The sequence below is a fragment of the Thalassophryne amazonica genome, chromosome 13 (assembly GCF_902500255.1).
Source record: "Thalassophryne amazonica chromosome 13, fThaAma1.1, whole genome shotgun sequence".
Taxonomy (NCBI): domain Eukaryota; kingdom Metazoa; phylum Chordata; class Actinopteri; order Batrachoidiformes; family Batrachoididae; genus Thalassophryne; species Thalassophryne amazonica.
Window position 1 is genome coordinate 42,307,262 of NC_047115.1, and position 15,195 is coordinate 42,322,456.

The 15,195-nt window shown below is 40.4% G+C and overlaps 2 protein-coding genes across 3 annotated transcripts in view; one reads left to right on the forward strand and one right to left on the reverse strand.

Moving 5' to 3' along the window:
- The window catches only part of wdfy4 (WDFY family member 4), a 120,514-nt gene that overhangs the window by 89,240 nt on the left and 16,079 nt on the right, over positions 1-15,195 (forward strand). The window contains 7 exon segments of the mRNA XM_034184287.1: positions 1,747-1,861; positions 2,138-2,220; positions 2,316-2,378; positions 11,138-11,194; positions 12,049-12,091; positions 12,278-12,397; positions 14,204-14,327. Coding sequence (XP_034040178.1) covers positions 1,747-1,861; positions 2,138-2,220; positions 2,316-2,378; positions 11,138-11,194; positions 12,049-12,091; positions 12,278-12,397; positions 14,204-14,327 — 605 coding nt within the window.
- lrrc18a (leucine rich repeat containing 18a) lies at positions 3,568-12,442 on the reverse strand. 2 transcript variants are annotated; one of them, XM_034184289.1, is made up of 2 exons: positions 7,348-7,967; positions 3,568-4,524 (listed from the first exon to the last, which is right to left on the reverse strand). In XM_034184289.1, exon 2 carries the CDS (start codon positions 4,517-4,519, stop codon positions 3,725-3,727), a length of 795 nt encoding a protein of 264 aa, XP_034040180.1. In that variant the 5' UTR covers positions 4,520-4,524; positions 7,348-7,967; the 3' UTR covers positions 3,568-3,724. The 2 variants fall into 2 exon arrangements, with proteins under 2 accessions (XP_034040180.1, XP_034040179.1); XM_034184288.1 differs by lacking the exon at positions 7,348-7,967 and adding an exon at positions 12,305-12,442 and having other exon boundaries at positions 3,569-4,524.

A 15,195-nucleotide genomic window follows, 5' to 3' on the forward strand; every position in this document is an offset into this window, starting at 1 on the left:
TGGTTTGAATCATATTTATCTAATAGATTACAATTTGTTCATGTAAATGGGGAATCTTCTTCACAGACTAAGGTTAATTATGGAGTTCCACAAGGTTCTGTGCTAGGACCAATTTTATTCACTTTATACATGCTTCCCTTAGGCAGTATTATTAGACGGCATTGCTTAAATTTTCGTTGTTACGCAGATGATACCCAGCTTTATCTATCCATGAAGCCAGAGGACACACATCAATTAGCTAAACTGCAGGATTGTCTTACAGACATAAAGACATGGATGACCTCTAATTTCCTGCTTTTAAACTCAGATAAAAACTGAAGTTATTGTACTTGGCCCCACAAATCTTAGAAACATGGTGTCTAACCAGATCCTTACTCTGGATGGCATTACCCTGACCTCTAGTAATACTGTGAGAAATCTTGGAGTCATTTTTGATCAGGATATGTCATTCAAAGCGCATATTAAACAAATATGTAGGACTGCGTTTTTGCATTTACGCAATATCTCTAAAATTAGAAAGGTCTTGTCTCAGAGTGATGCTGAAAAACTAATTCATGCATTTATTTCCTCTAGGCTGGACTATTGTAATTCATTATTATCAGGTTGTCCTAAAAGTTCCCTGAAAAGCCTTCAGTTAATTCAAAATGCTGCAGCTAGAGTACTGACAGGGACTAGAAGGAGAGAGCATATCTCACCCATATTGGCCTCTCTTCATTGGCTTCCTGTTAATTCTAGAATAGAATTTAAAATTCTTCTTCTTACTTATAAGGTTTTGAATAATCGGTCCCATCTTATCTTAGGGACCTCATAGTACCATATCAGCCCAATAGAGCGCTTCGCTCTCAGACTGCAGGCTTACTTGTAGTTCCTAGGGTTTGTAAGAGTAGAATGGGAGGCAGAGCCTTCAGCTTTCAGGTTCCTCTCCTGTGGAACCAGCTCCCAATTCAGATCAGGGAGACAGACACCCTCTCTACTTTTAAGATTAGGCTTAAAACTTTCCTTTTTGCTAAAGCTCATAGTTAGGGCTGGATCAGGTGACCCTGAACCATCCCTTAGTTATGCTGCTACAGGCTTAGAATGCTGGGGGGTTCCCATGATGCACTGAGTGTTTCTTTCTCTTTTTGCTCTGTATGCACCACTCTGCAGTTAATCATTAGTGATTGATCTCTGCTCCCCTCCACAGCATGTCTTTTTCCTGGTTCTCTCCCTCAGCCCCAACCAGTCCCAGCAGAAGACTGCCCCTCCCTGAGCCTGGTTCTGCTGGAGGTTTCTTCCTGTTAAAAGGGAGTTTTTCCTTCCCACTGTCGCCAAGTGCTTGCTCACAGGGGGTCATTTTGACCGTTGGGGTTTTTACGTAATTATTGTATGGCCTTGCCCTACAATATAAAGCGCCTTGGGGCAACTGTTTGTTGTGATTTGGCGCTATATAAATAAAACTGATTGATTGATTGATATGCTTTGGTTGTTTGTTTACATGTCATATGGTACAAGTCATGTTACATCATCAAACCTTATGATACATTACTTTTGTGGGCAAACGTAACTGTCATAAGTTAGTTTGTTAAGGCAGCTGTGACATTTTGGGATGCATATCCATGAAAGTCAGAATGGGAGTTAAGTTGTAGTTGTCGCCTATACTCACATGCCTATTTAATTATGTACAGTTGCAATAAAGCCAGTAATAAACTGTTCAGTTGCTCCTATTAATCAATTGTCATTCTCTTTGTTCATTTCTTTCTCCTCCAGCGTGAAAGATTCATTCATTTCTACCATGCTGAGTAAAGAACTGCCATCGGCCAGCTGCAGACGTTGGCTTTATGATGACATAAAGGAGGCTCGCTTCATGCGTTTCCTTTTAGAGGTCATACTTCAATTCCTGCCCTCTGGAATTAACCTGTTTCCTTTTTATTAGTTTGTACAGTCTGGAAAAGATTTTGCTGTGATCTTTTTGCATTTGAAACTAATGCACATACAGTGTGTAGCTACCTGAAGAAGTCTTGTTAATCTTTTACTTGCTCTTGCTATTTTCTATTGCTTATTTAGGTGCCAATTAAGATCCATTTTAACAACACTTAAACACCAATGTCCTTTAATCTGTTATTAATGTGCAACTGTCCATCTCCTTTCTTACAACCAGAACGATGCCCTTGAGCTCATGAGAAACAGTTATTCAGTTTTCTTGGTATTCCCGAATAAAGATCATGTGTCTGCATTTAAAAGGTACAGGGTTTAGGCACAAGATGTTATGTAGGATTTATTTTTACCTTTCTGTCTCTGAGACACCCTGACTACACTTTCTTTTAAACTCCCTGCAGGTTGTGCACAGTAGTCCCATCTCTAAAAGGCAGAGGTGTTGCCGAGATCCTCGCTAATGCCAGGCAAGTTTGGTCATATATTTGCAGTTCACATTATCATTGATCTTTTAACATTATGAAGTAAAATGCAACACACATACAAAGTAGTTTGTTTAATCATTATTGTCACCAGTGTTGCCACAGTTACTTTGAAAAAGTAATCTAATTACTGATTACTCCATGAAAAAGTAACTTAGTTACTTTACTGATTACTCAATTGTAAAAGTAACTAAGTTAGATTACTAGTTACGTTTTTAGTAACTTTCCCCAGCTGTCGACAACAACCCTCTGCCACCTCATCATGACAATGATACTTGTTTTACCAAAACTCACTTTATAGTCACCCTTTCTTGACTTCAATGAAAATAAATTCTTATTTTATAAAAAGTAAAATAAAGACCTCTTTCTTGACCTCATATTTAACTGTTGACAGCACTGTAACAGTAAAACTTGCAATTTCTAACCTACATTGTTTATAAATGTAACTATTAAATTCTTTCTAACATTTTTGTAACATTTAAATTATCTCTAAACATTTTACTTGTCGAAATTATTATAAGTAGTATTAGTTGTAGTAAAAAAAGGGGGGGTCACATCCTTGCCCCACGCCCCCTTTCAATCTCGATTCGCCCCTGCTTTGGCGTTTGAGCACAAAGAATGGAAAACATTTATTTATGCAGAAAACGTGACCAGATTTACAGGTAAGAAAGTTTTATTGCGTTTTCACATCATGTAGTCCTCAGAAAGAGAGTTTCGGTGCATTTGAGTGGAAAATAGTGTTAGTTATTGACGAGTCGCGGAGGATCAGCTGTTTTTAACGAGCAGATACGGAGTGGCTCAGCTCAGAATTTTAAATAAAGGAGGAAAAAAGCATAAAAATGTCTTTGTAAAGCTCAGTGCAGGTGTGCTGTTGTCACCGCGCTTTAAGAGGTAAGGATGAGTCGTAGCTGCTGCAGAAAACCGCGAATGAAAAGCTCACAGCTCGCTTAAAGTGGGCAGTGCAGTCGAACCTCGACGTCCTGCCCACGGACCGAGTTTAATGCTGCTATCGACCCACAATGCAAAAATAATAGTAACGCACAGTGACTTGGAGAAGTAACTTTAATCTGATTACTGATTTGGAAAGATTAATGCGTTAGATTACTTGTTACTAAAAAAAGTGATTAGATTAGAGTAACGCGTTACCGGCATCACTGATCGCCACCAAGGTAATCTATTAGGTAATAGGATCCACTCAAAACCTTTAACGGTTTCTTGTTTGGTCCACAGTTCACCTTTTTACCAAGATTCAACAAAATCAGTTTCATTTTTGCAAAACCCTGCTAACATTGATGTCTAATTGCTACATATGTATGACGCATGTGCACTATCTATTTTTCTTCTACTTTTCTTGTTCTCCACACATCCTGGTTAAGCATAGCCACTGAGTTTGGCACAATCAGTCCTGAATAGTTTCTCATCATTTTCTTCTCAGATGCATCTCCTTCTACTCCTTCTCCTTCTCCTCCTCCGTTCCTGCTCTTTTGCATTTTCTCCTTACATTTCTTCAGGCACATTTTGCACAGGCTGCCCTCTCTGGCCAGATACATCGCTTCCTTTTTCTCCTCCTTTGCGTCCTCCTGGCCATACGATAAGGGATTCCGATTCATGTTCAGCTTGGTGAGGCTATGCATGAATTTTAGAAAGTCAGGGGGCTTGACAAAGAGGTTATCAAACAGGCCTAGCTCTTGGAGATTGACTAGGTTCACCATAGTGGGAGGCAGGGAATCCAGCTGGTTCATTCCCAGGTTGATGCTCCTCAGGTTACAGAGTCGTCCCAGGGTGAAGGGTAAGGTTGCTGAGGTTAGGCGGTTGTTAGACAGGTTGAGGTAGGTTAGTCCCACCAACTTGCCAATGGACTCAGGCACAGCCTCAAGCTTGTTGCTGTGTAGATCCAGCCACGTGAGTGCTTTGAACATCCCAATGTCTTCTGGTAGTTTTTGTATCTGGTTGCGACTGAGATCCAGCTCATCAGCATTAGTCAGTTTGAGCAGACACTTGGGGAATGTGGTAATACCAATGTGGCTGAGGCAAACTCTCCGTCGTCCTTCTGGGGTAAGACGTATCGCTTTTTTGGCCACCTTAAGAGTGACTTTATTGACTTTGGCTACTTTCCTTTTCGGCATGTTAGCTGTAAAACACAGAGAATTACTGCACACAGGTTCAGATTCAAATATCAAATGAGCTTCACTTTTGTGAACCCAAGAGGCTGATTTACAATAATTTATCCAATCTTCACCCGGGCATGACACTATAGCAAATAAACAGATCGTGCTTATATTTACGTGTATGTGTGTAAGGCGGACGTGATTTATTCAGGTACAAGGGCTTATGTATCGCCTCAGGGCAAGAGGGAAAGCATGCTGTCTGAGGAATGAGGGCTTGTGCGGTGCACGTGTCTCCTTGAGCACGCGCTTAGGTGTGCGTGTACTGCACTGTTATGTCTATACTGGTGTGTGCTCACCCAGTGTTGCCCATGGGGGTATTTAAGAGCACGACTCTCTAATTAAGGCTAATGCTGGGGAACAATAGGAGAGAGGCGACACTGGGTAATACAGCAAAAACAAATGAGGGCTGATGTTCCCTCACTGTTCAACTGATCGAGCTGTTTGGCTTCACTCAGGCGAGGAAGGCGCACCGCGACCACATGCAAGTGTGTTATCATACACGGCAGTGGTCTGCTACGGCGTACGTGCACAGAGAGAGTCAAATCAGGACTTTGATAAATGATAGTTGGGGAGTGTTGGGAGTGTGACGAGAGCTTCGCGCTTCTCCCCTCGCTGTCTAAAAGAGAGAGGTGTGTGTGTGTGTCTGTTTGTGTCTGTGCTACACCCCAAGGCCCTCTCTCGCCTCATTCATCATCCTCAGGATGAGAGAGGTTATCCACTAGTGCTTGTTCCCATTATAACCTCCTATAGAAAACAATTGCATGAAATTATTGCCTGCAATTAGATAACACATACTGGGCCAAATGTAATGATTGATTTAGTGTAGTTTTTCAAAATAATTTGGTTGGCAGTTGTTGGACAAGAGGAAGAGTTGTTGCTCTTTTTTTTTTTAAAAAAAAATGCCCTTGAAGTAGCTTTTCATGCTGTGGCTAAGGGCCTCTAACTAAACATGAAGCAGTTGAGTTTTTAAAGATAGATGAAATTCATCATTTTTCAAATTTGTTCAGTTTTTCCACTTGGGACAAAAACAATTTTAATCGGTGCAGTACTGATCAAGTATATAAACCCTGTCACAATGGCTAGAAAACGTAATTGTAAGGGGGAATCTAGATCTTATAGGTCACTTTAGAGGTAAAAGGTTTGCATGTTTACCTCACTACTTGTAAAGAGACCTTTTAAAATAACCAATAATACAGTTAACTGCTTACTGTGCATCTGGAAAGTATTCACAGTGCTTCACTTTTTCCGCATTTTATTAAGTTACAGCGTTATTCCTGAATGGAGTATATTCATTTTTCCCCTAAATATTCTATTCACAACACCCCATAATGACAACATGAATGTGTGTGCAATTTTCAAGCTAAAAAAATAATTTCATCCATTTTGGAATAAGGCTATAACATGTCAAAATGTGGAAAAAGTGAAGCGCTGTGAATACTTTCCGGACGTACCGTACCTTACCCTCTTAGCTATTCGAGGGTGCTCCTCTCCACTGACTCATTTGAAATGTCCCACCAAAGTAAGCAAGTAGGTGAGGGAGTAGTAGGGACACAGTTTGAATACATTTTCCTGCTGCCATCTTCTGCCTCTTGCAAAGGTGGACTTTTTAAAATGGTTCCTTGTATTTAATAAATGTATATTTATACAGTGTATAAAGCAGGGGTGGGAGTAAGTCACTGTCAAATCATTCTCAAGTTATCTGCAAGTCCCAAGTCAAGTCTCAAGTCAGCTTGCAAACAATTGGTGGTCATTATGACTTGAGACTTGACTTGGGACTTGCTGATTCATGACTTGAGAGTGACTTGATGGTGACTTACTCCCACCTGTGGTATAAGGTATACAGTGTATATTCATACAGCAGCCGGTCTGCTTCGTGTAAGCTTGATCCCGTCACATCTCAGAAGCTAAGCAGTGCAGGACCTGGTTAGTACTTGAATGGGAGACCTTCTTTGGAACACTAGTGGATGTCTGTGTTTCTCCAGGTAAAACTGGAGTTGCGTCAAGAAGGGCATCCGGTGTAAAACCTGTGCCAAATACCATTGTGGATCTGGCTGTATCCGCTTTGGCGACCCCGAATCTAAATAGGAGCAGCCGAATGGACAACACCAACAACATTTGGATGCCGCTACCATTTTCTTGTATAATCTTTGAATTATTTAATTCTTTTTTTTTTTTTTAGTTACCAGGCTCCTGCTGCTTCATGGGGTTGAACTGTGTCGTCCGTTTGTATTCTATGGAGGTAGCAGATAATCTGGGCACTGTTCACCTGCTAATAAATGCTTACTGAATATTCAGATCATGATGTGCTACTCTTTTGCCAACTATACAGTAAACTATTATGAGTATTCGGATATAGCCAAGGTCATCTGTTTACAACAGGAACAATGCCCTACATTTGCAGTCAACTTGCAATGGCTCAATGGAGAATAACGCTGTTGTATGACCAGCAGATTAAGGTCATTTTACAACATTTCTTTTCATTTGTTGAGGTAAACATGCATACATTTACCTTCATAGGGATCCTCTCCAAGCTACCAGACACTTCCCATGACGTTTTTGCCTATTAAGTAGCAACAAGAAGCGGTGTACTGTGAGTGTTATTAGCTTGCCCCGTACAATTACATTATGTAGCCATTTAGCCCAAGACTGTGTTTGTGGTCTAACTCAGTACTGCACCAGTTAACATCATTCTTGTCCCGAGTGAAACAGTGAACCACAAAGTGTCTAAAAATAGAGCCTGGGGTGAAAACGGCTTAAGTTCGTCTTTAAAGAAGATATTCACTCACCATACTTTACTCAGAGTTGGAATCAATCAGGCTGGAATGTCTTCTTTTGTCAAAAAATGTGCAAAATTGCCTCCCAAAAACTGACACACACGGTTAGACCAGCTCTGTTACATGTCAACAAAGCTTGATCTCCGCTTCAGTTAGCATGTGCAAGTCAAAGTACATGCGCCTGGCAAGCCCACCTCACAAAAGGTGACCGTGAAGTCAAGAGGAAAGCGCAGGAATGCTTTGTTTGTATGTGTCAAATATTTCCCCAGCCTCCCTCCACCAAGCAGGGATAGTAAATGTTGTTCTTGTTTAATAGCGTTACTTAGCAACAGGGGTTCTTGGCGCCAGGACTTTATTGCCATGTTACTGGCCTACGGAGGGAAAATGAGCAGTCAGGAGCAGTCAAATGCTTACCTAATTTATATTAAACAAGTTTAGGTATTTCTATGAGCAAACTGCTTTTGCATTCAGAATTTTATCCAAGTCCAACTATTGCTTCCCTCAGTTTTGCAAAATGCTTTTTAAGTGTTCAGTTTCACACTGTCTTTTGAATAAAATACTACAACTGGAAAAGAAGCATCTTTTTACTGAAAACGTGGGAGTTTGCCCAAGATAGGAAAAAGGAAATTCTCTTCGTTCTTCCTGTCAGACAGTTTGATGTTGATATTCCTGTCTGACTGTGAGCTTGCATGATCCCAAGCAGGCCATTGCAAAATAACTACGTCTGAGTCACACTGCTTCCTTTGATAATTATTGAAATGACAGCAGGTGATTTAAAGTGCAAGTCTAAGATTCTATTTTTATCACCTCACCATGACCTTTTGCCTTCAGAATCACCTTAACTACCTTAATTCTTCATAGCATCATTTCAACAAGGTGCTGGAAACATTTCCCAGAGACTTTTAATCCATGGGCCTAGCAGGTTGTTTGTGCCACTTAAGGTGCCCAAACAACATGTACAGTAGTGTTCAGAATAATAGTAGTGCTATGTGACTAAAAAGATTAGTCCAGGTTTTGAGTATATTTCTTATTGTTACATGGGAAACAAGGTACCAGTGGATTCAGTAGATTCTCACAAATCCAACAAGACCAAGCATTCATGATATGCACACGCTTAAGGCTATGAAATTGGGCTATTAATAAAAAATTAAAAAAAAGTATAAAAGGGGGTGTTCACAATAACAGTAGTGTGGCATTCAGTCAGTGAGTTCGTCAGTTTTGTGGAACAAACAGGTGTGAATCAGGTGTCCCCTATTTAAGGATGAAGCCAGCACCTGTTGAACATGCTTTTCTCTTTGAAAGCCTGGGACATTCAAGACATTGTTCAGAAGAACAGTGTAGTTTGATTAAAAAGTTGATTGGAGAGGAGAAAACTTATATGCAGGTGCAAAAAATTATAGGCTGTTCATCTACAATGATCTCCAATGCTTTAAAATGGACAAAAAAACAGAGACGCGTGGAAGAAAATGGAAAACAACCGTCAAAATGAATAGAAGAATAACCAGAATGGCAAAGGCTCACCCACTGATCAGCTCCAGGATGATCAAAGACAGTCTGGAGTTACCTGTAAGTGCTGTGACAGTTAGAAGACGCCTGAGTGAAGCTAATTTATTTGCAAGAATCCCCCGCAAACTCCCTCTGTTAAATAAAAGACGTGCAGAAGAGGTTACAATTTGCCAAAGAACACATCAGCTGGCCTAAAGAGAAATGGAGGAATATTTTGTGGACTGATGAGAGTAAAATTGTTCTTTTTGGGTCCAAGGGCCGCAGACAGTTTGTGAGACGACCCCCAAACTCTGAATTCAAGCCACAGTTCACAGTGACGATAGTGAAGCATGGTGGTGCAAGCATCATGATATGGGCATGTTTCTCCTACTATGGTGTTGGGCCTATATATCGCATACCAGGTATCATGGATCAGTTTGGATATGTCAAAATACTTGAAGGGGTCATGTTGCCTTATGTTGAAGAGGACATGCCCTTGAAATGGGTGTTTCAACAAGACAATGACCCCAAGCACACTAGTAAACAAGCAAAATCTTGGTTCCAAACAAACAAAATGAATGCCTCGCAGATGTGAAGAAATCATGAAAAACTGTGGTTATACAACTAAATACTAGTTTAGTGATTCACAGGATTGCTAAAAAAGCAGTTTGAACATAATAGTTTTGAGTTTGTAACGTCAACATCAGATGCTACTATTATTGTGAACACCCCCTTTTCTACTTTTTTTTTTTTTTTACTAATAGCCCAATTTCATAGCCTTAAGAGTGTGCATATCATGAATGCTTGGTCTTGTTGGATTTGTGAGAATCTACTGAATCTACTGGTACCTTGTTTCCCATGTAACAATAAGAAATATACTCAAAACCTGGATTAATCTTTTTAGTCACATAGCACTACTATTATTCTGAACACTACTGTACAATCCAGCCTCAGTACACCATGGCCTATGGTGGTACCTATAGCCAGGTAGCAGTCAATGAAGGATTTCACAGAGGACAAAATTTAAACTGCAAAAGTTAAACTTGTTCCAGTTTTGGTAAAAAAAAAAGTGATGCAAATTAATGGCTCCTTCTTCGCATCAAAAGGAGCCAGTTGAGGAAGTTTGGCCATTTGGTGAAGATGACCCCTGGTTGACTCCCTAGAGAGGTCTACTAGGCACATCCAACTAGGAGGAGGCCCCGGGGAAGACCCAGGACACGCCGTAGGGATTATATTACCCAGCTGGCTTGGAAATGCCTCAGGATCCCCCACGCAGAGTTACAGAACTTGGCTGAGGATAGGGAAGTGCAGGATGAGCTGCTTAGTCTGTTGTCACCGTGACTCAAACCCGGAGGCAAAAAAATAAATTAATGAAAACAGTAATGGTTAACAGCGTCTACCATGCTTGGTTATCACATGACAGGGTAACATCATAGAACCCATGAAAACTGACCTTTTTAACCATTATTTTGGAGACCAAGCATTCGCCACAGTTAAAACTTTTCAATTTTTTTTAAATACAATTGGGTCAACCAGTAATTTGCATAAATCTTTTGCAAAATGGTAGCAACTTTAACTTTTGACCCATTCACAAACTGAAATTGACCTTTGTTACATTTTTTGCAGTATTTACCTTATAACTTGACAACATTCACTCCTTGGTAGTCTAAACTATACTATAACTATACTATTTTTGGAATCCCTATGATCAGACAAATAATGTGCTTTGATTTTCAGTATGATTAGAACCTTTTAAAAATTTTCACCCCTATGTCATCTTTCCTTGATGCATACCTGGCTTTAGCAACGCCTCTGGAATGGTGATTCATACATTCTTGTGTACAACATACTGACGCTGGGCACCTAAGTGGTACTGATTAGGTTAAAATTGTCTTTGGGTTTATGGACTATTTGATAAATGGACTGCATTTATATAATGCTTTTCCATCTGAATCAGAAATTCAAAGCATTTCACAGTGATGCCTCGCTTTCACACACCTATGTGAGGGTGCTGCCATGCGAGGCACTCACTACACACTTGGAGTAACGTGGGGATTAAAGACCTTACCTAAAGGCCTTTAGTGATTTTTCGGCTTGGCAGGGGTTTGAACCAAGAATCCTCTGACCTCAAGTTATCTGCTTAACCACTAGACCCTCACCTCCCCAAGGCCCATATTTGGACTACATTGACATGATAGCATGACACAGTGACCACACCATTTTGTCAACACCAGCCTGGTGATACAAGGCAGACTGGGTCCATGTTTTAATGCTGTTTACACAAAAATCTGACCCTACACTTTGAATGTCACTCCAGAAATCAAGACTCATCAGACCAGGCCAAGCTTTTCCAGTCTTCCACTGTCTACTTTTGGTGATCCTACTGTAACTGTAGTCTCAGTTTCTTCTTATCTGACAGGATCAGCACCCAGTGTGGTCTACTACTGCTGTAGCCCATCCACTTCATGATTCAACATGTGCTTTCACAGATGCTCTTCTGCATACCATGGTTATAATCAGTGCTTTTTAAAAAGTTATTAGTGCGTTTCTATCAACTACTTGTGTTTTAGCTGATAGAAATGCCATGTTTTTCTGACCTCTGCCGCCAATAAGTCATTTTAGCTTGAAGGATCACAACTCATTGGATATTTCTTCTTTTCAGACCATTCTCAGTGGAGTTGTTTGTGCATGAACATCTCAGTAGGGCAGCAGTTTCTGAAATACTCAAACCAGCCATTAACGAACCAGCACCATGTGTAATGTGTGTACATTATGATGATGCAAATATTATGACATGTACCAGCATGGTAATTAGGGTAATAATTGGCATAAATGATTTGTTGGCCCTAAATTAAGAATGCCTGATAAGAGACTTCCTAATCAGAATGTGTGGTTTTATACTCGAGGCTAACCGTCCTGCATTAGGCAGCCATGTTTGGATCAAGAGCAGACAGACTCCACAAGTATAATTTTAAGGACTTCACCACTTTTTTTTTCTTCATCTTCCATGTTTTCACTCGCACTTCATGTTCTGTTAACTGCTCCAGCAGCTGTATACACACAAACTGTGTTTCTTGATTCACTCACCGACTCTGAGCTTCTGTTGTGTTGTGTTTCACCGCTGGCTACTAGGCAACAAAGCAACCAAAAAGTTGCAGTTGTGTTTTTAGGCACAGTCAGTAATTAGTGTCTTTTTAACTTAAAAAAAAATGTTTTTGTGTGCTCCAGGAAGACTTCTGTGATTGAAAAGGAAGCTCTTTTGAAATGGCAGGTAATCTGTTATTATTATTATTATTTTTTGTCCATCTGGTTTGTTTTGGCTCACATTCCTTCCATGCATTCCACGCTTTGACTTTTTTAGTGATTGACAAAATGTAGAATGACTTGATGTTAATGGCTGGTAGTTCTGTTTTTCTTTCCTGTACTTGGTTGGTAAATGTACTCATGTGTTCTGCAGAAAGGGGAAATTAGTAACTTTGAGTACTTGATGCATCTGAACACTCTGGCTGGGAGAACATACAATGACCTGATGCAGTATCCAATTTTCCCCTGGGTCCTGGCTGACTACCATTCAGAGGTAAGATTTTAGGATCTGACCAAGTGACCTCCTCCGGTGCTGAAAAATGAAACTGGTGCAGAAGTGGCAAAATGTACAGTACCTTGAATGGCCACTTGAGGCTTCCTCCAAAAATGAATAAATTCCTGTAGAAAGCGATGTTAAAGTATCCAACTTTACAGCAGAAATAAACATATTAATAGCGTGGCAGAGAAAAATGTTTACTTCAACCTTTATTTAACCAGGTTAGTCCCATTGAGATCGAGACCTCTTTTGCAAGGGAGACAATTATAAAGTGTCCAATTCACCTAACCTGCATGTCTTGAAATATGGGAGGAAACCAGAGCACCCGGAGGAAACCCACACAAACATGGGGAGAACATGCAAACGGCACACAAAGGCCACAGGTTGGAATTGACCCCATGACCTTCTTGCTGTGAGGCAACAGTGCTAACCACTAATCCACTGTGTTAGTCCCTATAGCTAGTTTCCACAGGGGAATGAACTTTTAGATAACTCTGTTTGACCTGTTTTAAGACAGAAATTTGTAAACAATTAGGGGTGTGCTTGGTTTGAGTGAAAGCTAGTATGCCAGGTCTGGGTCCTTCCTAGCAGTAGCTGCTAGCTGCTGTGGATTTCACTGAGTTTCTCCTTTCTGAGCATTTCATTACAAATATCTGAGCTTATGTTGCTTGATGTATAGTTTATTATGCTGCAGTATTTCCACTGAGTGAAATGTTATTTAATCTGCATATTAGCACTGTTAGCACTAATTAGTAGGTATTGATAGCTTACTGAGATTAGCTACATTGGTGGTGCCATGGTTAATGATGCCATTCGGTTTTATGGTTATGGGATCGTATATGAAAATATAGTTTTTAATACCCACAACCAAGCCCCCTATCATGAAAACCACGGCCCAGTCTGCAAAATTTAGATTAATTAACCACCCCAATCAAGGTTAGCCTGTTTGGTAATGGCCCTATCAGACCTTGATGATTTAGCCTGCGTATGGCAACATATTAAAAATGCGCCAAATATACTGGTGTATGTCTAATAAGTTATGAGTAAGTTTTCTATAAGTTAAGAGCATGTTGAAGCATACTGGTATACATTGCAGTACGGCGAGGTCGTGGAAAAATTTTGTGCATGCACAGTATTTTTGACACATGCCAGGGTATGGCTGATATGTTCCACATACATGGGCCATAAGTTGTAGGTAAGTTATGAGATTGTTAACACACGTTACTCATAAGTCGAAATATGTTGAGATAATGTTTAGCGTACCCAAAACTTATTTCTAACCCATAACTCACTTACTTTGAGCCTAGGTGTAACTTATATCCAACTTATCTCCAGTATTCACGGATATAAACACATTTGACGTGTTCCAGAGGCCCACATCCAGACCATGGTGTGACAGCTGCATAACTTATTCGATGTAGCCATCTTATTCGCCAAATTTTTCATAAGTTGGAATATTCTGGCTAAGTCATCAAGGTGTGACAGGCCTATAATTTCAAGATGGGAGATGTGTTCAGCCTTCATTTGTACCATTTATCGTTGGCTGGGAGTTAGGCAGAGTCAGCCAATGCCAAGATGATGACATTTGGAGCTGCCTATTTAAGCTTCAAACCTGCTTTTCAGAAAAGATATGGGGTATCACAGAGTGTTTGTCCAGTATATATTCAGTATGTATCTCACCAGCAAGCTATTTCACCAGAAAATGCGAGAGATCTTTTATCATGGGCTGTGGTTGGTAATGTCTGATTGAAGTGTTTATTTTTCTAACTGTTGGCATTCGTAAATTACCTATGTCCTAAATAGATGCTGGATTTGTCAAATCCTGCAACGTTCCGTGATCTATCAAAGCCAATGGGAGCTCAGACAGAGAAGAGAAAACAAATGTTCATCCAGAGATATGAAGAAATGGAGAACAGTGAGGTAGAAGGTAATTATTTTCCATTAGTGTTTTTATTTATTCTGGAATCCACCTACACATGTGCCATGTTTAGTCCAAATTATGTGGAAAATCTATTTCCTTGACTGCTCTCCCAATGACTGTGACCTTTGACAAAATGAACTCTTTAAGGGCAATTGTGGAGTTGACCTTCACACAAGTTTGGTAGACATCAGCCAAATAAGCTGGGAGGACTAAGTCAAACAGAAAAGCGAACATGACCTTGACACTAGTGCTCGGTCTTCGGCAATTTGATCTTGCTGGGTTAATATCAGAACACGCCTACATATATGTACCACATTTGGTAGAAATGTTGGGAAAATCATACGTTTTGCCTTTGACACCAATTACATTGACCTTTCCAAATACACTCAACAAAAATATAAATGCAACACTTTTGGTTTTGCTCCCATTTTGTATGAGATGAACTCAAAGATCTAAAACTTTTTCCACATACACAATATCACCATTTCCCTCAAATATTGTTCACAAACCAGTCTAAATCTGTGATAGTGAGCACTTTTCCTTTGCTGAGATAATCCATCCCACCTCACAGGTGTGCCATACCAAGATGCTGATTAGACACCATGATTAGTGCACAGGTGTGCCTTAGACTGTCCACAATAAAAGGCCACTCTGAAAGGTGCAGTTTTGTTTTATTGGGGGGGGGGGGGGGATACCAGTCAGTATCTGGTGTGACCACCATTTGCCTCATGCAGTGCAACACATCTCCTTCGCATAGAGTTGATCAGGTTGTCAATTGTGGCCTGTGGAACGTTGGTCCACTCCTCTTCAATGGCTGTGCGAAGTTGCTGGATATTGGCAGGAACTGGTACACGCTGTCGTATACGCCGGTCCA